General features: G+C 37.4%; 1 protein-coding gene across 4 annotated transcripts in view; it reads right to left on the reverse strand.

Moving 5' to 3' along the window:
* Positions 1-26,825, reverse strand: part of ec (echinus) — a 419,892-nt gene that overhangs the window by 47,012 nt on the left and 346,055 nt on the right. The window contains exon 1 of one of the 4 annotated variants that reach the window (XM_069829357.1): positions 21,864-22,175. The exons of 2 other annotated variants lie outside the window; for them this stretch is intronic. In XM_069829357.1, coding sequence (XP_069685458.1) covers positions 21,864-21,869 — 6 coding nt within the window. In that variant the 5' untranslated portion in view covers positions 21,870-22,175. Of the gene's footprint in view, positions 1-15,452; positions 15,588-21,863; positions 22,176-26,825 lie in introns of those variants that run through there. One more of the 4 variants, XM_069829356.1, reaches the window with a different exon arrangement.

The following is a 26,825-nucleotide window of genomic DNA, read 5'->3' on the forward strand; positions in this document are numbered from 1 at the left end:
TTTTGACTAGGCCACTTTGAAATCCACCGCTTCAATTGCTACAAAGGATGAATTAATAGTTCTGACAGGAGTGTTTTTATTACTTATTTTATTGGGTTATTTTACGACGCTGTATCAAAATCTCAGGTTATTTAGCGTCTGAATGATATGAAGGTGATAATGCCGGTGAAATGAGTCCGGGGTCCAGCACCGAAAGTTACCCAGCATTTGCTCATATTGAGTCGAGGGAAAACTCCGGAAAAAACCTCAACCATGTAACTTGCCCCGACCGGAATTCGAACCCGGGCTACCTGGTTTCGCGGCCAGACGCGCTGACCATTACTCCACAGGTGTGGACGACAGCAGTGTTACTGGGATATCAGAAATGATGCAAAACTTAAAGAAACAAGCAAGCAAAGACAGAGAAAAAATAAAAGAAGAAATTAAGGCTGCGAAGAGAAAGAAAACAAGTACCGTCATTTTCCATAACTATGGTCCTGGAACACAACTATAGTCCATTCAAATTTTGTACCCCATAACGTAGTACTTCGTTTATCTATATTTTTACTGTATTGTAGTTTGAAATCAAGTCACTGTAGCTATCTACGAACGGTCTATGTTACTTTTACAATGTTCTTTGAATAGTTGTATCGTGGACCATGTTCCAGGACCATAGTTATGGGAAATGAAGGTATAAAAAGAGAAGGAGAAAACATAGAAAAAAATGATGGAAAACAAAAGAAGAAAGAACTGGAGAAAAATTGAAGGACAGAGAGTGTGAAAAAAGAAATAAACGAGGAAAACCGAGAAAAAGAGGAATAGAATAATGGTAAGGGAAAAAAGCAGAGAAAGAAAAACAAAGAAGAAAAATACAAGCGGCAAAGAAAAGGTCCAAGAAAGTAAGTAAAAGAAAGAAAGAAAGAAAGAAAGAAAGAAAGAAACCAGGTAAACAAAGAAGGGAGAAACAGAAAAAGGAGGAATAGGATAAAGGAGATAAAGAATAAAGCACGAAAAGAAAAAAGGAGGTACATAAACAAAAAACAAGAAGAGAAATATAAGGAATAAAGAAGATAACGAATAAAGACTAAAAGAGGTGAAGAATTAAAAATGTAAGGAATAAAAAAGGTGAAGAATAAAAGAGGTAAAAAATAAAATAATAAGAGGTACAGAATAAAAAACGTAAAGAATAAAACAGGTGAAGAATAAAATTGGTAAAGGGTAAGAGGTAAAGAATAAAAGAGTTAAAAATAAAAGACGCAATGAATACAGGGGGAACAAAAGACAAAGGAACAGAAAATAGACAAAAATGAGGGGGTAAGAATGGAGGAAATTAAGAAAATAGAAAGAAGACTGGAAAGAAAGAAAATAAGTTAGGGAAGGAAGAAGGAAAGAAAGAAAGGAAAACGGAAAGAAAAGAAAGTAAATAATTGACAGAAGATTTTCATGTGTTTGTTAATGTTTACGTGATATTCCCTTTTAAGATTTGTCACTGTCAAACTAGACAATCACACGGTGAGACACACTTGACATGGGATCGACACAGCATCTCAAAAGATACTGTTGTCGAGCTGCAATGTTATAACAGAACACGTTTATGCCATGTAACAACAAATTGCAGTGTATGTAAGAGTGACTTCATCGGAGGAAATAACTGCAGCGATCAGAACACACCTGAGCAGTTTTACGTAACACGTCATGCAATTGCATTTCCTTCCTTATTATGACATTGATATACCTACTGTATATACTTGCCAGGATAATTTTCCCCTTTTTAACGTAATCAATTTGCTTACGTAAGCCTTTCTTCAAGGTCCTCATTTTGTGGAGATTCTTACGCTCTTATGAAAATGAATACGTTAAGAAATGCAAACCAATGGCCACTCCTCCTCATATTCCTAGGGTGAATTTCACAGACATTTCGCTAGCCCGCGCTACGAGCGTGCTAAACTAGCCTCGGCTATCGACTGGTTACTTGTACAGGATTCATATCATATCATTTTTTTATTGAGTTATTTTACGACGCTGTATCAACATCTAGGTTATTTAGCGTCTGAATGAAATGAAGGTGATAATGCCGGTGAAATGAGTCCGGGGTCCAGCACCGAAAGTTACCCTGCATTTGCTCATATTGAGTTGAGGGAAAACCCCGGAAAAAACCTCAACCATGTAACTTGCCCCGACCGAGATTCGAACCCGGGCCACCTGGTTTCACGGCCAGACGCGCTGACCGTTACTCCACAGGTGTGGACCATATCATATCATATATCATATCATATCATATCATATCATATCATATCATATCATATATCCACCGGAAGCCCGCGCTAAGAATGTCTGTGAATACGGCCCTTAATCTCTAAACAGTTTACTGGCATCTTATCAGAGGAATCCGGGGATACTGTCCGATTCGCGATAGATAAGGTCGAAGGACCAAGTTTTCCTTAGTGTGCATTACCATCACCGCCCTCCATAAGCCCGCCATCGGTCCCTATCCTGTGCAAGATTAATCCAGTCTATCATCATATCCCACCTCCCTCAAATCCATTTTAATAATATCCTCCCATCTACATCTCGGCCTCCACAAAGGTCATTTCCCTCCGGCCTCCCAACTAACACTTTATGTGCATTTCTGGATTCACTCATACGTGCTACATGCCCTGTCCGTCTCAAACGTCCTGTGTTCGTGCCAGAGAATCAGTCACCACCATGACCACCAATAATAATAATAATAATAATAATAATAATAATAATAATAATAATAGAGGAAAGTGCCGAAAACCGGACCCTCATTTTGTTTTTGATTTAAAAAAAATATAAAACAGTAAAAAATTATGTTTTAAAAGCATGTAATATTTACTTTATAATGTTATGCACCATTTACATTTTACTTTTAGAAAATATAATTAAAAGTTGGTATGAAAAAAAAATTATTTTCAATAAACTTACACTTTGGCGATTTGAAAAATAGTTGCCGAAATCGGACCCCTTGTAAAAATAATCAAAGTAACACTAAACAAATTCGGAAAAAAGGTATTAAATGAGAGAAAACATAATCTAGTTTCAAAGTATAAGTATAATATTACAATTACAGGTTTTAGTTTTTAAAAAGAGATACAGGATGTATTCAAAAAAGATACACAAAACGTACAACAGAATAAATCGTTTAGCGACAAAAATCGCAGATGTTCGTTCATGTCCTTTTCAGTTCCAGCACATTGCGCAAATGACCCAAAGTTCCGCCTTTATAATCCTCCGAAAATTTTCTGTCACAAAACACACATACCAAGCATCATCTTTGGATAGGAAAACTTTCAAGAAGAGATCCAATTCAGATATTCCAGAGGTCACGTAGTTTTCATCTTCAGTGCTTGATTCTCACATTTTTCACAAAATTTAGACGATTTTTCATGAGCCCTTGCCCTTTCCTTGAAGGCTGTACTACTGAACCACGTCCCTGGCCGCGATTGCTTTTGCGTCCTTGAGCACGATTCCGTGCTTGTTGTTCAGCTTCCATTGCTTCTTTAGCTTTTTTAGCTTCCACCAATTGGGCTTCATAAGACGTAGATGTGATGATCGTAGAACTGAAGATCTTTCGCTCCCTATTCGAGAGCCTCTTTTTTAATTTTGGAATGGGAGTGATGTCAAACGGGCTTGTCTTAGAAGATGTGGAACCCTGAGGATCCTCAAGTGTAGCTGATGACAGAGGAACACCCTGACCTGCCGAAGATGTTGATCGTTGATTTAGGTCAAATTGTACAATAACTTGTGCTTCGTTCACATCACATTCTTCTCCGTTCTCTGGAAAGCTCTAATTTTCTGCTGTTCGTTTCTTTAACACAGATTCATAGAAAGAGAAATCTCGTTTTTGTTTGCCTCTTCAATGTATTCGGCATCTGAAAACAGCTTCTTGTTCAAGGGTTGCTTTAAATCCATTGATTGCTATTTGAGCTGTTTGGCATCTAATATAGGCTTTACCAAACAGGTCCATTGCATCAAAAGCACTGACAGCACGTTAATTGTGCCTTAACCACTGCCTGATTTCCTTGCTGTAATGAACTTTCAGGGGAACCATGAAAGTTTTGTCCAAAGATTGTAGTTTGTGTGAAGAGTGAGGTGGCAGCGACATAATTGTAACATGATATGTTTTTGCCAAGTTGATCAGATCAATATTCTGAGTGTGGCTAAAGTGGCCATTCAAGAGCAACAGCACAGGTTTTTCCTTTGTAGGATTGGAAAACTCGATGAAGTGTCGAAACCACTGAGTGAAGGAGTTCATTTGGATCCACCCTCAATAGCTCCCTGTAAAGATTGTTCCTTCCTTCCCCACTATTCTCTTGAAATTTGGAACAAAATTCCAATAGAATAAGAGTGTGTACAAATACAGGTAGACTTTAAACATGAAAAAATAAGGGGTCCAGTTTAGGCAACTGAAGGGGAGTCCGGTTTACGCGACTATAGCCAACATTTTGTTAACTCAATAGATTTTTAACCAAACATCTAAATTAAACGGTTTAATGACAAGCAGTAACCTTAAACCTTACCATTTAAGGATATATATAGATCGAATGGCTTAACTGCCAATATCTAGGAGAAAAAACAAAAAATGTAGCACAGTGTAAAAACTTTTTCCACTGTCAAAACACGTAATTGCGGACTGACAAGCAACAAGTGAAGCGGGCGACGTGTGTGCTCCGCTACAGAGTGGTAGAAGCCTAAACTACTATTTACACTTAGTTCTGCTAGAGTTCAGGAGAATGCAGAGCCAGGTAACCGGGGGTCCACTTTTGGGGGAGGAGTCCGGTTTAGGGCACTTTCCTCTAATAATAATAATAATAATAATAATAATAATAATAATAACAATAATAATAATAATAACAATAATAATAATAATAATAATAATAATAATAATAATAATAATAATAATAATAATAATGTCCAGCTGTAATTCAGTCAACAGCTTCTCATCAAAAAAAGACCAGAATTACATAGATTCTGTACAATATACCACGAAAACGTCTCATGAAAATATTCTATACAGTACTCTCATTTCATTGTTACTGAGCTATCACTGGTTCCATCGTCATTTAATAGTGCATTTATTTGAAATGTTAAATAACACTATAATTACAATGATGATATGATGATGATAATAATAATAATAATAATTTATTTATTTATTTATTTATACCGGCAGAGTGAAGGTCATAAGGCCTTCTTTTACACTATCAGGTCACAAAGTATACAAGCAGTGAAATTTAATAAAAAGTTAAAGAACAGAATACTAACTTATTACAAAAAATAATAGCATAAGAAAATCGACACTAAACAATACGAAAATTGTGAAAAAAAAAAAAAAAAAAAAAAAAAAACTGGTTAACCATGCGTTCTTTTCGTACCACATCAAGAGTGAATGCAAACGACTGCAAACTTTGAGCAATTCTGCTAAGGAGCAGCTAACTTTCGATCCTCTGGAAACAGTACGGCCCAGACAGGCAACTTTGTATGAAGGCCCTCATTGAGTAACGCCTTGTTATGTTTTAGGTGTACACAAACAGACCGTAACCAAACATTAGCATTGTTACGACTTTACAACAAATTTACAAGTCACGTTCAAATATTTTTACTGTGAATGGATCCATACAGTTCGACGGACGCCACTCTGTCCCTCCCTTTCCATTATCGTCTCTGTACCGTTAAAAGTTTCTAAAACTGTGTAATTGTTTTCCTCTCCCTTCAGTTAGGATTTATTACACCGTGCGCACAATATTTTGACACAAACCTTAACAAAATGTGTTTATATGGACAGGTGAGTTGTAAAAATAAATGCACGATGTTACGGTTATCGTCCTGTATAATTTAGAGCCGCGAGTTCTTTGGGTAGTCACGGAGGTTCGTAATAAAATCTTACTTGTGCTTAACACGATCCCTCCATTTCGGAACCAGGTAAACACACACCCGACAACTCAATGTTCCATGTTTTTGTCAAGTTTGGAGTGGTAAACCTGAAACAGCGGAAGGCACAAAAGAGGGAGGGTTGGAAAATGCTGGATTTGCAGTGAAGAACCTGGGCGGAAAACAATGAATGAATGGTAATAGTCTGACAAACAATTTTATACATCTAGCTAGGTTTATTCTAAGATCGTATTTGGAGTTTCTGACATAACACTAAAAATACATTCTGGATTAATTTATTTATGTCTGGTTCTATCTGTCATCCATTGTGATAAAATCGGATTGGGGAGGAGCCACAAAATTGACACTTTCTCCTCTCATATTGTTTCAAAAGAGGATCATTAAAATTTACTTAAACAAGTCAATTGATTATCCAATAAATTTGTTTTATTCCGAGTTTATTGTGTTCCAAATTGAACAAATATATAAATATGCATTATTGAAATATCATAAAAATTGTCAGAAATATAAAGAAAAACATGTTCATTCTACTAGAAGAAATTTGACATATCCTTTAGCTGAACCTAAATGTTACACAACAACTGGAATAAATCATAGAATTACGGGCCAAGATTATACAAATCTATTTTGATAATAAATATATTCTGACCTAGGTTATTTTGACTTTAATAAATTTAAGAAAAAATTAAGCAAATTATTTAGTATTCTTGTCCCCTTTTCTTAATTTCAATATACTATTTATTCATTCTAACTTACATATTCTGTTCTTGACTTTATTCTCTATTTCTATCTTCGTAATTATCCTTGTTTTGTAATAATTATGTTGGTTTTATAATTTTATTGAATCGTTTTATGTCCTAATTAGTGCAAAATAGTTATTTATAAAAACCGCCCTCGAACACGAGCTTGCTCAAATGGGTGCTCACTACATAGGTAATATGTACCGGTACAGTGAAACTTCCCTTAACGGACACTTCCCAATAGCGGACTCCTCTCAATAGCGGACATTTTAAAATTCCCCTGCAAAATAACATTGGCCATTAGGATAAAATTCTTCCAAATAGCGGGCATTCTCAATAACGGAAGCGGACACTGCAATGTATCTCCGACAACAATTAAAACTTCCAAATAACGGACAACGTGAAAGAAAAAAAAGACGGTTATAAATTAAACAGAATTCTTTGCAACAATCATTATCGTGCATTTGAACGTTCTTGTACTTTATTGAAGGTAAGCAGTACAGTTGTTAGTTGTGATACTGTACGTAAGCAGTCTTAGTTTGTCAAGTTGAGTGTTCGGAAATACGTCACATTTAAAATGTCACAAAAACGTAAACGTTTGTCACTAAAAGAGAAAGTGGATATTGTAAAGCATAGTGAGAAGGAGAAATTAAGTGTTCGTGAGCTGGCCACAAAGTTTAATGTGGGGGGAAAAACTCAGGTTAGTGAAATTTTGGAAAACAAGGATGTTATTTTAAAATCATACACTGAGAATGCAATTCTAGATTTCTTTGTGTAAGGTGAAGTGATATTTTTAAGTTAATATTTGCATACCGGTATGTATTTTTCTGTATGTGATTTGATCCTGGTTGAGTGGAAGAGAAGGCCTGATGGCCTTAACTCTGCCAGGGAAAATAAAAACTATTATTATTATTATTATTATTATTATTATTATTATTATTATTATTAATAAAGTGGTACAGTGAGTGATGTTTATTTCACTTACAAAACATTTACTGATACGATTTCTCTCTGGATGAATACTGTAAACAATCTCACTACCTACTGTACTGTAAAATATAATGTTGAATATGTATGGAAATTTTAATGTACTGTATACATACTAACGATTTTCTAAATAGCGGACACTTCTCAATAACGGACATTTAATTTTTCCCCGGCGGTGTCCGCTATTAGGAAGTTTCACTGTATTTATTTGGTATTGTACGTAGCAATAAATACGAAATACATAAAACGAGATTTCCGTGACGTGTGATCCGTTTCAATGCCCCAGTGCTCTTAGAATAACACAGCAATAACGGACGAACACCCACGGCGAGATATGAACTCAGATCGTGGCCTCGACGCGGCGCCAAAACTCTGCCATAAACGTCACCTACACCACGGACGTCTGACAAGCAAACACATTTAAACAATAAGACGAATGAAATGCAAATATCCTTTCACTGATTTCATTTATATCACGTGAATTCATAACCACAAGTCGTTCACTCTAAATCCCACGTACAAGTCACGAAGTTTCGGCCAAGCGGTGTATTGCGAACTGGTTCTTTCAGAATATGCAGGCCGGAAACCAATACGGTGCGATAAGTCAGACCTTCATAGAGCATGCGTGCATCAGACACACACTCACAGACAGACGGGCGATTCCAAATTACCCAAGTCGGTCACCTCTCCGTCTGCGTGAACCGCTCCCGCATCATTTACTGGAAATAGCTACTGTAATTTGCTGTCAAATTATCGTGTGTGTACTTAAAGGGAAACTGTAGACACTAAAAGGTCACGCCCTGTGTTCCGGACATCACGTGATCCTCCCAGAGAAGTGATGTATTCTTGTGGTTATTGACACCGCGCGCCGAGAACATGAATTGAATGAACTTTTCCCACGGAGACATCAACGGTGGAGTAAGACACGAACTCATTGTATACACTATTTCGGTGGTGTCAGAACAAGACTTTGTTTGAACAAGATTTTTTTTTAGAATTGCAAAAAATACGACTTTTCAAACAGAAACAAATAAATCAGAGTCGTCGTAACTTGTGGTCAAGCGAATAGCAATTTGTTTCCTCCATCTTGCAACCAGAACCAGCAAGTCATCGGTTATGACTACGTCAAAAAAAGTTACGAAACTAAACATTAGCAATTTGCTACGATTGCAGACATGCAAGATAATACAGCGGCTAACAAGTATGAATTACTTCCCCCTCTACCACTCTCCACTTTGTTGCAGAGTAGAGCGATGATTTTAAGTGGGGAAACTTTAGGCCAAGACTACTGCAATTTTTTAAAACCTATTCCGTTCTACGTGGAATTGAACGGGTTACATCAGCTGCTTGTCTATGCGGATGACGTGAATATGTTAGGAGAAAATCCACAAACGATTAGGAGAAACACGGGAATTTTACTGGAAGCAAGTAAAGAGATAGGTTTGGAAGTAAATCCTGAAAAGACAAAGTATATGATGATGTCTCGTGATGAGAATATTGTACGAAATGGAAATACAAAAATTGGAAATTTATCTTTTGATGAGGTGGAGAAGTTCAAATATCTGGGAGCAACAGTAACAAATATAAATGATACTCGGGAGGAAATCAAACACAGAATAAATATGGGAAATGCCTGTTATTATTCGGTTGAAAAGCTTTTGTCATCTAGTCTGCTGTCGAAAAATCTGAAAGTTAGAATTTATAAAACAGTTATATTACCGGTTGTTCTGTATGGTTGTGAAACTTGGACTCTCACTTTCAGAGAGGAACAGAGACTACGGGTGTTTGAGAATAAGATTCTTAGGAAAATATTTGGGGCTAAGAGGGATGAAGTTACAGGAGAATGGAGAAAGTTACACAACACAGAACTGCACGCATTGTATTCTTCACCTGACATAATTAGGAATATTAAATCCAGACGTTTGAGATGGGCAGGGCATGTAGCACGTATGGGCGAATCCAGAAATGCATATAGAGTGTTAGTTGGGAGGCCAGAGGGAAAAAGACCTTTAGGGAGGCCGAGACGTAGATGGGAAGATAATATTAAAATGAATTTGAGGGAGGTAGGATATGATGATAGAGAATGGATTAATTTTGCTCAGGATAGGGACCAATGGCGGGCTTATGTGAGGGTGGCAATGAACCTCCGGGTTCCTTAAAAGCCAGTAAGTAAGTAAGTAAGTAAGTAAGTAAGTAAGTAAGTAAATAAGTAAGTAAGTAAATAAGTAAGTAAGTATTGTTCTACGACGCATTAACACACCGATATCGGCCCTTATTACAAGTGCTTATCTATACTTTTTTGAGACCCAACACATTTTTATGCGAATATATGAGGAACTCAGATGTCATAGGGTCAGCAGTGTTGGTGAAGATGAAGGTATTCCCATTATCATGAAGAAGCATAGAGGTACAACTTCATGCTAGCCACCGGTGTAGCTCAGTCGGCTAAGACACTCGCCAGCCAATCCAGAGTTGAGCTCAGTTGGATTCGAATCCCGCTTGGGCTAATTATCTGGTTGGGTTTTTTTTCCGAGGTTTCCCCTAACCGTAAGGCGAATGTCAGATAATCTATGACGAATCATCGGTCTCATTTCGCGTAATACCATCTCGCTCTCACCGATCCCATCGACGCTAAATAAACAAGTAGTCGAAACAGCGTCGTTAAATAACTAAAAAAAAACAACTCCATGCTTTCATGATCTCGGCACAAGAACGAAGTAGTATGGCAGGCATCACGCTCCTACCGCTTTTCACTGACGGGAAGACCCGTAGGCTTACTCAATTTAACAGAGGCTGACTGAACCTCGGGGCCGTTTTGTTAGCTTTGGCAGCAAGGGAAATCCCGTCTCACTTTTTTTAGTAGGTTATTTTACGACGCTTTATCAACATCTTCGGTTATTTAGCGTCTGAATGAGATGAAGGTGTTAATGCCGGTGAAATGAATCCGGGGTCCAGCACCGAAAGTTACCCAGCATTTGCTCATATTGGGTTGAGGGAAAACCCCGGAAAAACCTCAACCAGGTAACTTGTCCTGACCGGGAATCGAACCCGGGCCACCTGGTTTCGCGGCCAGACGCGCTGACCGCTACTCCACAGGTGTGGACTCCCGTCTCACCTGGGACCTTTCAGTTCTTAGCTAGTTGCTCTACCTACTGAACTAACTGGCTAGTTCATGGTGTAATTTATAGGGGTTGCATTATGTGCATAAATTTTGCATTCCGAAAACGGCCTTCAAGCCATGCAACATAGTAGGTTTAATTTCGACAGAAAAAAAATAGTAACGAAATAAGAAGAGAGTTCCCTTAAAAAAAGTCAAAGTATAAGCAATTATGATACCAAATAATACAGTGTACATTAACCATAAGGTAGCTGCCCTTAAGAAAAGGGTTACCCAAAGGAAAATGACACAGCTTACTATGAAAACAAGAACAATTCCAATATACAACATAATATAAAAGTTTGCAATATAAGCCAAACAAAATATACATAATATTAGAATTAAAAAATTATGGTTTATTTAACGACGCTCACAACTGCCGAGGTTATATCAGTGTCGCCAGTGTGCCGTAATTTTGTCCCGCAGGAGTACTTTAATATGTCAGTAAATCTACTGATATGAGTCTGTCGCTTTTAAGCACACTTAAATGCCATCGACTTGTGCCGGGATCGAACCCTCAACCTCGAGCACAAAAGGCCAGCCCTATTCCGACTACGCTACCCAGGCCGACTAATATTATAATTAGAGTTCATTGTTCATATAAATGGTTTCTGAGAATCTGTCTGATTATTTAACCGCTGTAACGTCAAGAATTTTTAACGTACTGGTTGGAACATTAAATCGCTTATAAAATTCAACAAACAAGTTTGAGATGGTACCATGAGAACCTAAGAGACTATCACGTTTCAATATAACCATTAATTTTATACTTGTCTGCTTAAAGTATTCACGAACTGGCTCATAAATATTTTTCTTTTCTGAGTTTGCTTGTTGAGGTTGATCAACACTAGTCTCAAATCGAACCGTTGGATCAACGGCGTTATCATGTTCTCTGTCAATAGAAATTATATCGACACATATACTGCCATTTGCAGCAGTGCAGAATACTTCTTGGTAGACTTCAAAGTATTGTGACATACTCTTAGCAAGAAGCTGCCTTGCAGTATGATGGCGAGTAATACGAAGGAGCATACCATGCCGGCAGGGTCCCAAGACATGGAGGAGAGTTTAAATCTCAGTGCAAACATTTTCGTTATAGTCCATTCTACATTCTTTGCTGAGCTAACTTCTCAATAACGTTCTGGTTGAAATTGAAATATCCATGATAAAGTCTTTTTTCACTGAAAGCACTGCTAATGCAGAAAGGCTCTCTTGTCCAATGATATTTTTATAGTCTGCCGTACGTTGTACTGAAGTTTAAATTTTCAATGAACCAAAATTACAGCCGAAATAAAAATACTGTTAAACCCAGTTGAGCATATAAATTAGATTAATCTCTGTCGATTGTCCGTACAGCACTTATAAGAATCGTGCGATGCAAGGATTGCGTGAGAGAACCAGCCGAACTGACACGGGAGGAAGCAGCAGAAACTCGTCGAATCTGGAAACCTGAAAGAGAAGTACTGTAAATAATGTAGGAGTGACTTCCTTTCAAAGAAGTCTGACCTCTTGCGAATGTGAGTGGTAGGGCTTTGAAGTGATGAACAGTCATGCTGATCGCAAAAGTGCACTGAACTTCGCCATCTTGTAGTAGTAGTTTAATTTTTAGTTGGTTATTTAACGACGCTGTATCAACTTCTAGGTTATTCAGCGTCGATAGAATTGGTGATAGCGAGATGGTATTTGGCAACATGAGGCAGAGGATTCGCCATAGAATACCTGACATTCGTCTTACGGTTGGGAAAAAGCTCGAGAAAAACCAAACCAGGTAATCAGCCCACAGGGGAATCGAAACCACACCCGAGTCCAACTCCGGATCGGCAGACAAGCGCCTCAGCCGACTGAGCTATGCCGGTGCTTTGTAGCAGTAGCAGTAGTAGTAGTAGCAGTAGCAGCAATAGCAGTGGCAGTAGCATACGATCTTCAGAATTTAAATTGGACGTGGGCGAGAAATTGCAAACAAATTTTGTCTAGAATCTTCTATCAGTAACAGATTTCTTTTACGTTCAATCCCGCGACAGCCACAATGAAAGAAGTGGAAATGGAAGAGAGAATTATTAAAAGGTACGCGCATGGGAATTCGCGCTTACAGAAAATGTCTATGTCAGCTCCAAGCCTGTTGGCCACTTGTCTCACTCCGTTTTTTAACGTTCCGTTTAAAAGGAACTTCAGAGAATTTTGAAGGGAAAAAGCAGAAAACGGATGTAAAACTAATAGCTACCACGAGGGGAGACAGTCGCAAGCACAACTGAACAGCAGCAGGGCAGATTCGCCGAAGATTTTAAAAGTCTGGGTGGAGCCAGTGGTGAAAGTGGGGACGTCGCTGTCCTCGCTAGACAAGAGACCCCAGCTCTTGCACTGAACGAGTGACGATCAAGTAATACCTACTAAAGCTTGATGCTTTGGACCGGCGAAACGGAATGAACGCTGGCTCGAGTCCTCATGGGAGATGAAATTTTCACATGAAGTTAGGCTACTGTATGGACCAGTGCCCACCCAGCATCGGAAGAGAGAAGCTACAATGAGTAGCATAGACCGATCTAGCGAACCAGCTTCAATGACTGGAGGGATATGACCAGAAGCTACCCCTGTACTGGCCGGATGATCGTTTACCTCTGCTGTGGGTAAGTGAACCGAGTCTAGTGGTCGGCTCTATTAAGGCTGTTGCATCACGGATATTATTATTATTATTATTATTATTATTATTATTATTATTACTACTACTACTACTACTACAAAGGCCGAAAAAAAATTTAAGAAAAAAATTGCCACCATTTAACTTGTAGGAGTGATATTTTCCGTAAAAGTTGCGTTTCAGACGCAGCTTGAACCCTGTAGATGTTTTTTTTTTCCAAGACACTGGCCTCCCGGAGAAAGACGTGATAAGAATTTTATTGTTCTTCAAAATCCATCACCCTCAGTCGGGTTTGAACCTTTCAGCCTCCGAGTCAGGGGTTAACATAATAACTGCAAGAACAGCGAGGACAATCATAATGAAATAGCAAAAATATTCGATACAACTTTAGTAAAGCAATAAAGGGTAGAGAATGAAGTCTCTATAAATACCTGATACTATAGCCAAAATGATAGAATGACTTCGATAGAAGACATCATACCTCCCGCAAATCGAAATAATAAGTTATTGAAGACATTCCAGTAGAGAGAAGACCAATTATTTTTAATACAATAATAATTGCTAAATTTCTGCAGAAACTAGCCTCTTGTGGAGAAATGTATAGTCTAGAGGCCATCAAATGCGATTCTCATAATAATCTGCGGTCATCTTTACTGAGAATTTTGTTGATTTCTTCAAATCCTCCAGGCGAAAACCGTTGCCAACTGGCAGCCAGTTCTCAGGAAAGACTACTCGCTTGACTAACAGGAAACAATGTGTGAGATTTCTGAAATATGCCACACAACATGATCCGACCGCAGCTCAACTTGTTAGCTGAAGACTTTTCACGAAATGGACCAGTACCTTGGCTTAGCTAGGTTCACTGATATTCGTGGTATTTAGTTGACTATTGCTCCAGCATACCATTGTCTGTAAATCAGTACCTTTAGAGAATATCATTAACTGGAAAAGTTACTGTGAAATACGACTTCTTCTTTCACGCGATTTAGTTCATGCATGTCATCTTCTAGATAGCTACAATGTCTTACCTGAGCGCAAGTAATATTTAATTACCATAACTAACAGCGACTGAGTCATAACAATAAAACTAGACAAAGTTTCTTAAGCGCGAATGGCTCGTGTAGTTTTAGGCGGTTAAAAAGGCGCGACCTCCATGAAAGAAGCCTCAAGAAAGAGAGTATAGCCTAGTCATGGGAATCCTGAGTGTGGCGCCAAGCCCTGAGGGTGGTTTTATAGATTCTATTGCCAATCTAAAACCGAAGGCGAAAATTTAAAAAACCACTAAAAATAAAATCTTACAACGAAGAATGTTAGTCCAAAATTCAGAAGCATTACACCTCCTGAAATTTTAAGTTGAACATTTTGCGATTTTTTTTTTCACACTTTGTACTTACATAGCCTTCAGAATTTATTTTTATAAACCAAAAATCATAGCTCTATTGCAGCACATTTTTAACTAAAATACTGTATTTGATAAAATAAAAAGTTCAGCTGCTTGCAGTGTACTAAAAACAATCAGAGCTCTCGAGTGTTTCAGCTACAGGATTGTTTCTTCCACCAACGTTTTCATTTTTAAGATAGATGAGAGAATTATCAAAGAGTTGACGCAGAAGAAGTATAGAAAAATAAAACTGTTTGTAGGGGATGTTCTTAAACGTTTTTCCGAAACTGTAGCATATTTCGGTTTCTATTCTAGGTCGAATTATGTTTATTAAAAATTAAAAATAAGCAGAATAAATTCGTGAAAAAACATGCTAGCTCAGCCACAAAATTCTTTCCAAACTTAATTTTGTGCGTCTTTACAGAATCTTTCTTCACCACAATGTACGCCAAGCTATTGTTTCTCATGTATCTGTTATAGAGCATAATGAAGAACGCCATTATTAAAATACTACTTAACGTAGATTAAATGCAAGACTTTCTGATCAGAAACTGTACTTGGAACAATAACTTAATCATTTCATGTGAATTTATCGACGCGGGAAAGAAACAGCCCTCACACACCCGAGCTCTTTCCAGTTGGTTAGGCACTGGTACTCACAGACTGTCGCAGCATTTTGCACTGGTACGATAGTTCCCTTCACTTCACTGCACCTCATGTCTCCGCTTCTAAGAACACTGGACTGACACGAGCAATCCGCTACTTCGTGTCCTCTGGAATATTTCCAGTCAACACGCATTCCGACGAGTATTTAAAAGCCAGAGAACAGTCTGATCTCGTAAACACGAGCTCCAACAGTGGTGTCAGCTCTACGGGAAACTGCTACTGCATAATCATAAGGACTATATTATTATGAAAACTCCCGCCCACGTGGAATAATACAAAAAACATGTTCGTTCATATTATACAGTTCACAACCATTCATGCCATTTCATTTGAAGTTTTCGTCCATACTCAATCTAGATCTCAGTTCTTCCTGTTACAAAACAGTATGAGGGTTGCCAATCCTCCCGTATTTGGCAGAAATTTTCAATAGTCTCCCGGCTTCCGTATTTTTCTTCTCTTATTTCCCGGGATCTCCCCTATTTGGCAGAAATATTCAATAGTCTCCCGGCTTCCGTATTTTTTTCTCTCATTTCCCGAGATCTCCCGTATTTTGCAGAAATTTTCAATAGTCTCCTGGCTTTCGTATTTTTCTTCTCTTATTTCCCGAGGTCTCCCGTATTTGGCAGTAATTTTCAATAGTCTCCCGGCTTCCGTATTTTTCTTCTCTTATTTCCCGAGGTCTCCCTATTTGGCAGTAATTTTCAATAGTCTCCCGGCTTCCGTATTTTTCTTCTCTTATTTCCCGAGGTCTCCCTTATTTGGCAGTAATTTTCAATAGTCTCCCGGCTTCCCTATTTTTCTTCTCTTATTTCCCGAGGTCTCCCGTATTTGGCAAAAATATTCAATAGTCTCCTGGCTCTCGTATTTTCCTTCTCTTATTTCCCGGGATCTCCCGTATTTGGCAGAAATTTTCAATAGCCTCCCGGCTTCCGTATTTTTTTCTCTCATTTCCCGAGATCTCCCGTATTTTGCAGAAATTTTCAATAGTCTCCTGGCTCTCGTATTTTTCTTCTCTTATTTCCCGGGATCTCCCCTATTTGGCAGAAATTTTCAATAGTCTCCCGGCTTCCGTATTTTTTTCTCTCATTTCCCGAGATCTCCCGTATTTTGCAGAATTTTCAATAGTCTCCTGGCTCTCGTATTTTTCTTCTCTTATTTTACGGGATCTCCCTTATTTGGCACTAGTTTTCAATAGTCTCCCGGCTTCCGTATTTTTTTCTCTCATTTCCCGAGATCTCCCGTATTTTGCAGAAATTTTCAATAGTCTCCTGGCTCTCGTATTTTTCTTCTCTTATTTCCCGAGGTCTCCCGTATTTGGCAGTAATTTTCAATAGTCTCCTGGCTCTCGTATTTCTCTTCTCTTATTTCACGGGATCTCCCTTATTTGGCAGTAATTTTCAATAGTCTCCCGGCTTCCGCATTTTTCTTCTCTTATATCCCGAGGTCTCCCGTATTTGGCAGAAATATTCAATAGTCTCCTGGCTCTCGTATTTTTCTTCTCTTATTTCCCGGGATCTCCCGTATTTGGCAGAAATTTTCAATAGTCTCCCGGCTTCCGTATTTTTTTTCTCTCATTTCCCGAGATCTCCCGTATTTTGCAGAAATGTTCAATAGTCTCCTGGCTCTCGTATTTTTCTTCTCTTATTTCCCGAGGTCTCCCGTATTTTGCTGAAATTTTCAATAGTCTCCCGGCTTCCGTATTTTTCTTCTCTTATTTCCCGAGGTCTCCCGTATTTGGCAGTAATTTTCAATAGTCTCCTGGCTCTCGTATTTCTCTTCTCTTATTTCACGGGATCTCCCTTATTTGGCAGTAATTTTCAATAGTCTCCCGGCTTCCGTATTTTTCTTCTCTTATTTCCCGAGGTCTCTCGTATTTGGCAGAAATATTCAATAGTCTCCTGGCTCTCGTATTTTTCTTCTCTTATTTCCCGGGATCTCCCCTATTTGGCAGAAATTTTCAATAGTCTCCCGGCTTCCGTATTTTTTTCTCTCATTTCCCGAGATCTCCCGTATTTTGCAGAAATTTTCAATAGTCTCCTGGCTCTCGTATTTTTCTTCTCGTATTTCCCGAGGTCTCCCGTATTTTGCAGTAATTTTATACAGTCTCCCGGTTCCCGTATTTTTCTTTTCGAGCATTTTACTCCCTTATTTTTTCATACTGTAGAAGCTTTATTTCAAACATTTAATTTTGCTGAGAATGAAGATGATTTACATGACGAATTTTGTTGTCCCAGAAATGCATTAAAATGTGAAGTCTCTATAGTCAACCACAAATATCATCACCGGGATTCGAGTCCGGGTGTTCAGTCATTGTAAGCCAGCTCTCTGCCAATTGAGCTATCAAGACAGCAATTGCAGAAGTTAGCGTTGAAGGCGAAAAACTGCCGAGAAATTTAAGTTACATGGGTACTGGGAACAGAGAAACGGTGTCAACCACAATAAATGTGTGTAGGCCTAAGTATTGTATTACTGTTTATTCATTGACGATTACAATTTCAGAGCTTATTCAGCCTCGAAATTCATACTAGTCAAATCAAGAAATGGTCAAAAAATTTCGCATGAAGCCTTTTCTCAGGGACACAGGGACAGTGTTCTTCTACGTGCACTAGGCCTATATTCGCCTTGTCCGCTACAAATATCACAACATTTGCCTAGGGTAAAACTTCGGTCCCTTCGGCGAGGAACCTTTATCCAACTGTGCTACAGCCGGGAGTTACGCTGAATAAAAGAGTCTCTCAACAAATTATCTTGCTCTTTGTTACCACAGTTCTAACCACTGCAATACCTGGCATTAAATAAATCTCTACTGAAAACACGATCACTAAACACTTCATGTAACGATAAAAAAATAACGTCTTGCATCTCGTAAACAATATGATAACGTCTGAATCTTAATATGCTTTTTTGTATTACACAGAAATGCTTGTTATTCTAGTCTTGTAAGCGAAAAGATATTTCCGCATGAGTACAGAATGGAATAACCTTGAATTCCATTCATCTTGCAGATACCGTGTCTTAGAATGGCAACACTGCCTTACGTCAGAAATATTTCTTCGTAGTTTCTTGATTTTTCTAATGCTATCTTGTTTACTGCATCTCTCAACTATAATATGTAAGAAATTCACCTCCGCAGGTTAAAATAGTTACCGGTACTTAAACATTTTTGTTTTATTAAATATCGTAACTTTTAGGAATTTAGTTATTTCTTCATATGAAAGAACTGCAAACTTTGTAGTCAAATAATAATAATAATAATAATAATAATAATAATAATAATAATAATATCATCATCAACATCACGGGTTGAGCCGGTAGGCCCGTTCCGTCCCCATTAGAATTGTTCTCTCCAACGAAACCTAGGACGACCAACATTTCTCCTTCCTCTTGGAGCATACTGGAAAGCTTTCTTGGGAATTCGGTGATCCTCCATCCTTTCTAGATGTTCCATCCACCTATTTCGTTGATTTGTTAACTTTTGTGTTATTCCCTCTATCCCTAATTCTTTTCCGATATCTTCATTCCTCTCGTGTTGTAATAAAGAATATCCCGCCACTGATCTTAGGAATCTAATTTCTGAGGCTTCTAGTCGTCTTTTGTCTCTTTCTGTTAAGGTCCATGTCTCTGCTCCGTAAAGTAGTACTGGAAGGGCTACTGTTTTGTAGAGTTTAACTGTGTTTCTTTCCTTGTTCTTTTTCCTAAGCTCCGTCTAATTGTTCCACATATACCTTGAAATCTATGCATTTCTTCCATATCTCTTTCCTCCATATAAGAAATGTTGCATCCTAAATATTTAAAATTACTAACTTGCTCAATAATTTTGGAGTCAATAACTATTTTCGACCTTTTATTATGATAATAATAATAATAATAATAATAATAATAATAATAATAATAATAATAATAATAATAATATGTATAGTCGGCTTTTCAATTTGCAACACATCTTTCAAATAACCCTTTTATATCCTTCCGTATTGCTAATAATAATAATAATAATAATAATAATAATAATAATAATAATAATAATAATAATAATTCATTTTTGATTCACACACTTTTTACACTTGTCTATCACTAATGACAGTGTTGAACTTATTCGTTCCAAATATGGTTTAGTAACAAACAAAACAAGTTTGATTATTGCTCATGCGTGCACGAATTGTTTCGCGGTGTGGTATTCTGTTCAGTAGTGAAGGGACTATCAGACAGTGCAGTAGTGAATGATTCTAATCTTCTGCAGTGCATCAAACTATAATATTTAAATAGTTCATTATGAACAGAAATCAAATGGGCACCTGCTGTGGTGTTCATGTTGCAGAAAACGTAACAACAACCCAGTCAATTTTGAATAGATCATCTAAGGCACAACAGTAGTATAAAAACATATTGTAATTTATTGCAGTTTTTATGTTAATTTGTCTTTCTCAAAATAATGTTTTTTTTTTTTTCCTTTTATTAATTTAACATCACACAGAATGAAATGTAACTTATTTTTATGTTGTTTTATGTTAATTTATCAAACAAATAAGTATCTAGAAGATGTATTAGAGTTGCATTATATTACTGAGAATTTTAACAAATGTCTACCATATTTTGGAACAGAATTAATGACATCTTTCTGTACCATTTTTTGGAACAAATAATAATAATAATAATAATAATAATAATAATAATATTATTATTATTATCATTATTATTATTATTTCTCACGAGAACATTTTCATAAAATTGTACGCATTTACTAATAGAGGGACATCATTTTATTTTTACTTCAATTTTTATTGTACCTGAGTTTTTGAATATACTTCACTCCCACCCCTTTCAACCGTCTTCCACACAGATCCAAGACCGCATATACACTCATAGTAGCCACAGTATTTTCCAAAAATATGTTCGCATTTTCCAGTGACGAAAGAGCTTTCAATATTGAATCATTTTCGCACAGGTACTGTCGTCCATTTGCCTACGTCGTATCACGGTTTCCCCAACCAGCTTTTATTCGCCAGCTAGTGGCTGGGCTGTCTTAGCTCTTTTCAGAGAACATTAATTTCTGTTAGGAATTGGACGTCTACGTAATATTATACAACTGTTTAAAATAACTTAAACAAAAAGGGCCTCGTTAAGTAATTAACTGTTACGTGATTTCCCTCCTTTCTACGACCCTACGACATAACACTTGGACGGACAGTAGATAGTATGTCTGAGTAATTTTATCTTTTCTGGCAGAAGTGAAGATTGAATTTACAGTACGTAAGATACTCTTTTATAGAGTAGGTACAGAATTATTTCAACATGAGTTACTAGTACGAAGAACTGGTAATTGGAATTAAGTACAATATGCTATACTGCGATAATATGCACATTAGAACTGAAGCCTGTATCGAAATGTGTTTAAATACCCATATTGTGATTATTTTTCAATTTAACTTCATTCTCTATATTGTACGCTAATGTGTTGTAGACAGTATAATATACACTGCATAATGAATACGTCCACATGGACAGCTCAGTTCGTGAGTAGAGTAAAAACACTCATTGTTAATACGGTACTGTATTTTGATTAAACAAAAACCTAATGAAAATGATTAAACTCAAAAGCGCAATATTTCCTAGTTTACGTAAATGGATGAACTATTTTTCTTCTCTCCTCTACCTAGTAAAATGATTGTTTGTATATTATGTCAGTATCATCGAACTCCAGTCGTGGAAGGGGATAGCAAACGGCGTTGATCCAGAGGTATAGGCAAGTTAATATTAAAAATGTTAGTAAAAATAAAATGATGTCCCTGTACTTTTATATTTAGTATACTTTGTTCTTCAGGGCAACCCTTATTTTAGGGGAAGTTTAACTAATAGAAACTTACGACGGTAGTTTACCTTTGTGATCGGTGTGGTTTATAGTCACAAAGGTAAAGTACCTTATTTTATAATTGGTTATTTTACAACGCTTTATCAGCTGCTACGGTTATCTGGCGTCTGAATGAGATGGGGATGATAATGCCAGCGAAATGAGTCCAGGGTCCAGCGCCGAAGTTACCCAGCATTTGCTCTTAATGAGGTCAGGGAAAATCCCGAAAAAAACTTCAACCAGGTAACTTATTTGAACCAGGGTTTGAACCTGAGCTCGCTCGTTTCACGGTCAGGCATGCTAACCGTTATCCACAACGGTGTACAAAGTTTTTTATTAAGTTTCTCTTAGTTTAACACACTGCAGCATCAAACTTGTGAATTTAAACAATTTTAACATTATTATTAGTAATAATATGTATACTCGGCTTCTCAATGTGTAACACATCTTCCGAATAGCCCTTTCCGGGATTATCTGATGATGATGATAATAACAATAATAATAATAATAATAATAATAAGTCAAATCTAATTCTTTAAAGAGATTCTGCAACATACCTCCATTGTTCGTGCTTCTTTCTTCTACGATGAAAATGTCACTGGTATTCAAGAAGACATGTCTACAATTTCCAATTTATCTTTAAAAATCACCGGAAATTCCAAGCAGAAAACATTCTTTCACCACAAATTTGCACCGCACATTCCACATAATGGTAAATCATTATCTTCAGTCTTCAAACGTCACACGCCATAAAAAGCAGTACAATTTAACGAGAGACGTTTCCGACACTAATCCCAAGTATAAATTAGTCATTTTGAACACAATGCTGTTCACAGCCACACGCGGCACGGACTCGTCGGGTACTGACAAAGCTGTGTGCAGTCGCACCTTTCATTCATAACCTGAATTTCACCTCGCCAATTCTGTTAGTAATCATTCCTAGAAGTAGCTGTGCCAGGTAACACGAGGAAAAGGGCCTGGGGTGTAGAAACAGTTGCAGATCAACATATTACCGGTTGCTATGGGCAGTGAATGACTGAAACAAGCGAGGGCCAATTTCTTTTATTCCCAAGCCACGTGGGAAGAGCTTCTGTACTACAAGCAGAAGGCTTTGACAAAGAAGTTATATAATAAACATGTGCACTAATGCAGACGTGATTCTGCTTTCATTGTTATACATTCACTTTCAGGAGCCAATAGAAAGGATGTAGACAAACAACACAATCCTACATTAGTGTCTAGATCTAATCGGGGATCTAATGCGTTTTTAAAAGCATGCCACAGAGAAGTAATTCTTATCTTAACAACATTTTAAATTTAGAAGATTCTTGTAAACGTAACTTTCCCAGTGTCCTCTGTGTGGTTCAATGTACCCGAGTGGAAATTCAAAGGTCTCGGGCTCGATTCTTAGCACAAAAGTGGAAATTTTTTTAAGTTAAAAGGCTGTGTGATGTATCTTGTCTCACTGTGAAAAGAGAGAGAAAGGAGATATGTCTTACTTCGTCTATGTTGAGTGGTTGAGGGTTGAGTGGAAGAGAAGGAAGGCCTTATGGCCTTAACTCTGCTAGCGAAAATAAAACATTATTATTATTATTATTATTATTATTATTATTATTATTATTATGTTGTTGTTATGAAGATGGGGGAGTGGAGCGGTGCCGTCCATCCATCCAGTGGCGGAAGGGGCTAGTTGATACATTCTGTAGCGCAAAATAAAATAACAAAATATCTCTCTTCGTACTGTGTAGTTCCGTCACTGAGCTTGTCTTTCAAGAAACTGAGTTCCGGTAGTCTGTACAATAACAAGATTTTGAAAGGAATCCTGAAAATTTACAACCCTCCTATAATCTCCACCTTCATTTGAAGGGACTTGGTTTTATTGCTACTGAGACAAGATAAATCTTACCAGGTACAGTTATTTAACGACGCTGTATCAACTACTCGGTTATTTAGCACCGGTGAGATTAGTGATAGCGAGATGGTATATTTGGCGACACGAGACCAAGGATTCGCCATAGATTACGTGACATTCGCCTTACTGTTGGGGAAAACCTCGGAAAAAATCTAACTAGGTAATCGATCCACGTCCGAGAGCAACTCCGGATCGGCAGGCAAGCGCTTCAGCCGACTGAGCTACTCCTTGGCTACCTCTATATTATAATAATCGGAGGCACGACAGCCCACGAAGAACCTTGACCGATCAGCCGGCTGCTGGCCTCACGTCCACATGACGAAACAGAGGTGGACGATTGTCCAACCAGAATGGAGGTATCCTGTGGTTAGCACGATGACCCCTCCGGCCGTTACAGCTGACTTTCGTAACCGGATTTCTCTACCTATCGTAGCTCCCCAAGTGCATCACGATGTTGGGTGAGCATCAGTCCCATACACTGGCAGAAATTTCATGAGAAAATTTCTTCCCCCATGAGGACTCGAACCAGCGCGCATTCCGTAACGCGAGTCCTAGACCTCTATATTATGATACTTAAATTTGAAAAGAGTAGGCCTATGACATATTTTGTTTTCTATCGTCGCCTCGAAATCTAGAATGTTGTTATTGCCAGTTGGTTATAGGATTAAAACAAATTTTATTTTAGGTAAATCCCTAAATTTAATTAATTGAATTATTTACTAAATTAGATGTTTCAAATATGCTCCATTCTTGCCTAGGCAGTAATACGGCCTATTCAGAACTCCTCTAAATAGCAATGACATAGTATCAAAACCATACATAAATAATGTAAATCCAAACTTAGGCTTTTATTATTCTCTATCTTGTTTTAAATAAAAAAATAGGTTCATAATACACAACCATCTTAATATTAGTTTGTGTTACTGCCTGAAATAGCCTGTAGTTTTATTCTCTTCAGCTCTAACAATAACAACAATCCAGGTTGCCAGGCGACGATAGAAAAAAAAAGATGTGAGAAGAAATAAATGAGATGTACATAAACAACTGAATCCTCTTTCAAATTTAAGCATCATATATAGGTGCCATTTGAAATTTCAAAGGGGGCGGGAAGGTAAGGGGGGTGAAATCTAAAATACAATTAACATTGGTTTCAAACTTCCGTCTCACTATATAATTTGACGTGTTTTTTGTTCAAATTAAATTTAATTGAATAAAAAAGATATTTAAACTGGAAAGTTTTGAAATGAAATATCTGTATTCATTCATTCATTCATATGGACAGGTCTTTCACTGAAAACCCAACTTTCTCCAATCTTTTCTATTTTCTGCCTTCCTCTTTGTCTCCTCATATCATCCATATATCTTAATATCGTCTATCATCTGATATCTTCTCCTGCCCCAAGCTCTTCTCCGTTCATCATTCCTTCCGGTGTGTCCTTCAGTAGGCATTTTCTTCTCAGCCAGTGATCCAACCAATTCCTTTTCCTCTTCCTAAACAGTTTCAACATTATTCTTTCTTCACCCGCTCTTTCCAATACAGCTTCATTTCTTATTCTATCTTTCCACTTCAGACGTTCCAGTCTTCCCATATCCACATTTCAAATGCTTCTATTCGCTTCTCTTCACTTTGTAGTAACGTCCATGTTTCTGCTCCATACAATGCCACACTCCAAAATATTTCACTAGTCTCTTCCTCAGATAGCGGTATATAATTATTTATTTATTTATTTATGCCTATAACAGGGCAAAGCCCCAATTACAATAGACAGTACAGATATTCGTTTACAAAAAAAAAACATAGACAACATGAAAAAAGAGATGAAACAGACACAAATGTAAATACAAATTAAAATGGAAAATGAGAAAAGGAAAGAAAAAAAAAGAACAGACAAATAGATACTACCTAAATAGAAGATACAGATATAGATATAAATGAAAAATACAAAATAAAATAAATGAAAAATAGTTAAATATAGATATCATAGCCAAAAATGTAAAATGTAGATATAATTGACAAATTACAGAGTAACAAATAGCAATATTATATAAAATCAACTACCTTCAGTATATTAATAAGAAAAAGTTTGTATTCCATGTAAGAAATGCAGAAATCTAGATCCCATGTTTTACATATTTCATTGAAATTTGAACACATTTTTAACACTGGTGAATATAATAATAATAATAATAATAATAATAATAATAATAATAATAATAATAATAATTGGGAACTTTAAAAAATAATTTATATATAAAAGAGAGAGAGAACGCTTATCTAACTACAAAAATATTGTCTTTATTTTAAATAGATCAAGATCATTCCACGTATTTCTACTCCACAAGGGCAATATCTGAAGAAATAAGCATGCATGATTAGCTTACAAGCCACAACAAAGATCTGAGTGGCGGATAAGTAGCACAGACACGGTCATGATTCTGCTACTGCTAAGTGTGACGTGTGTAACGGTGCTGTAACACTCTGAGGGGCTTGGCCCTCTCAGTGGCTCCAATAGAGCGGTCCAGACACACTTTTACCTTCGATTCTTTGACATGACGGCATAGGTATAGGATCTTGAGATACACATAAAACACACAATCTGAAATCGGGCCAATTTGATCCCCGACGTCACAGGAAACACCTCGCCTTGCGAACTATATACGAAACCCCGTTGATTAAAAAGACTATCTCTGGCACTCATTACTTTAACAGCATCTCACTCCTCAGGCCTAACAAAACAACGTTTCAGGATGTCACTGTGAAACTTCTGAATTCAAATCTCGCCTGCGGAATATTTCATAGTGACACTTTCATCGCTCAAGCGGAAGTTGACGTGTAAAGAAAACATCCTGGCACTGTGAAACAAACGGCCGGCAGCGGATGGTTTTTGTACAACATTAATTTGAACACGCTGCAATTTGTATATTCCTCAAGGTAACAGAGAAAACACGATGCGATATTGTTTACATGACTTCCTATTTAGAGTTCACGCTTCAGTTCTAAGATGAGATAATCATTCTGCAAATTTTGGACGCTGCGGTGCAAAAGAATACTTACTTACTTACTTATGGCTTTTAAGGAACCCGGAGGTTCATTGCCGCCCTCACATAAGCCCCCCATCGGTCCCTATCCTGAGTAAGATTAATCCAGTCTCTACCATCATATCCCTCCTCCCTCAAATCCATTTTAATACTATCCTCCCATCTACGTCTCGGCCTCCCAAAAGGTCTTTTTCCCTCCGGCCTTCCAACTAACACTCTATATGCATTCCTGGATTCGCCTATACGTGCTACATGTCCTGCCCATCTCAAATGTCTTGATTTAATGTTCCTAATTATGTCAGGTGAAGAATACAATGTGTGCAGTTCTGCGTTGTGTAACTTTCTCCATTCTCCTGTAACTTCATCCCTTTTAGCCCCAAATATTTTCCTAAGAACCTTATTCTCAAACACTCTTAATCTCTGTTCCTCTCTCAAAGTGAGAGTCCAAGTTTCACAACCATACAGAACAATCGGTAGTATAATTGTTTTATAAATTTTGCTGTGGTCGTACCGGAGAATCAGTCCTATTCCGAGGCTTATTGTTAGGTTTCGTAACAAACTGTTTTTT

Source organism: Periplaneta americana, chromosome 6, assembly GCF_040183065.1.
Source record: "Periplaneta americana isolate PAMFEO1 chromosome 6, P.americana_PAMFEO1_priV1, whole genome shotgun sequence".
Taxonomy (NCBI): domain Eukaryota; kingdom Metazoa; phylum Arthropoda; class Insecta; order Blattodea; family Blattidae; genus Periplaneta; species Periplaneta americana.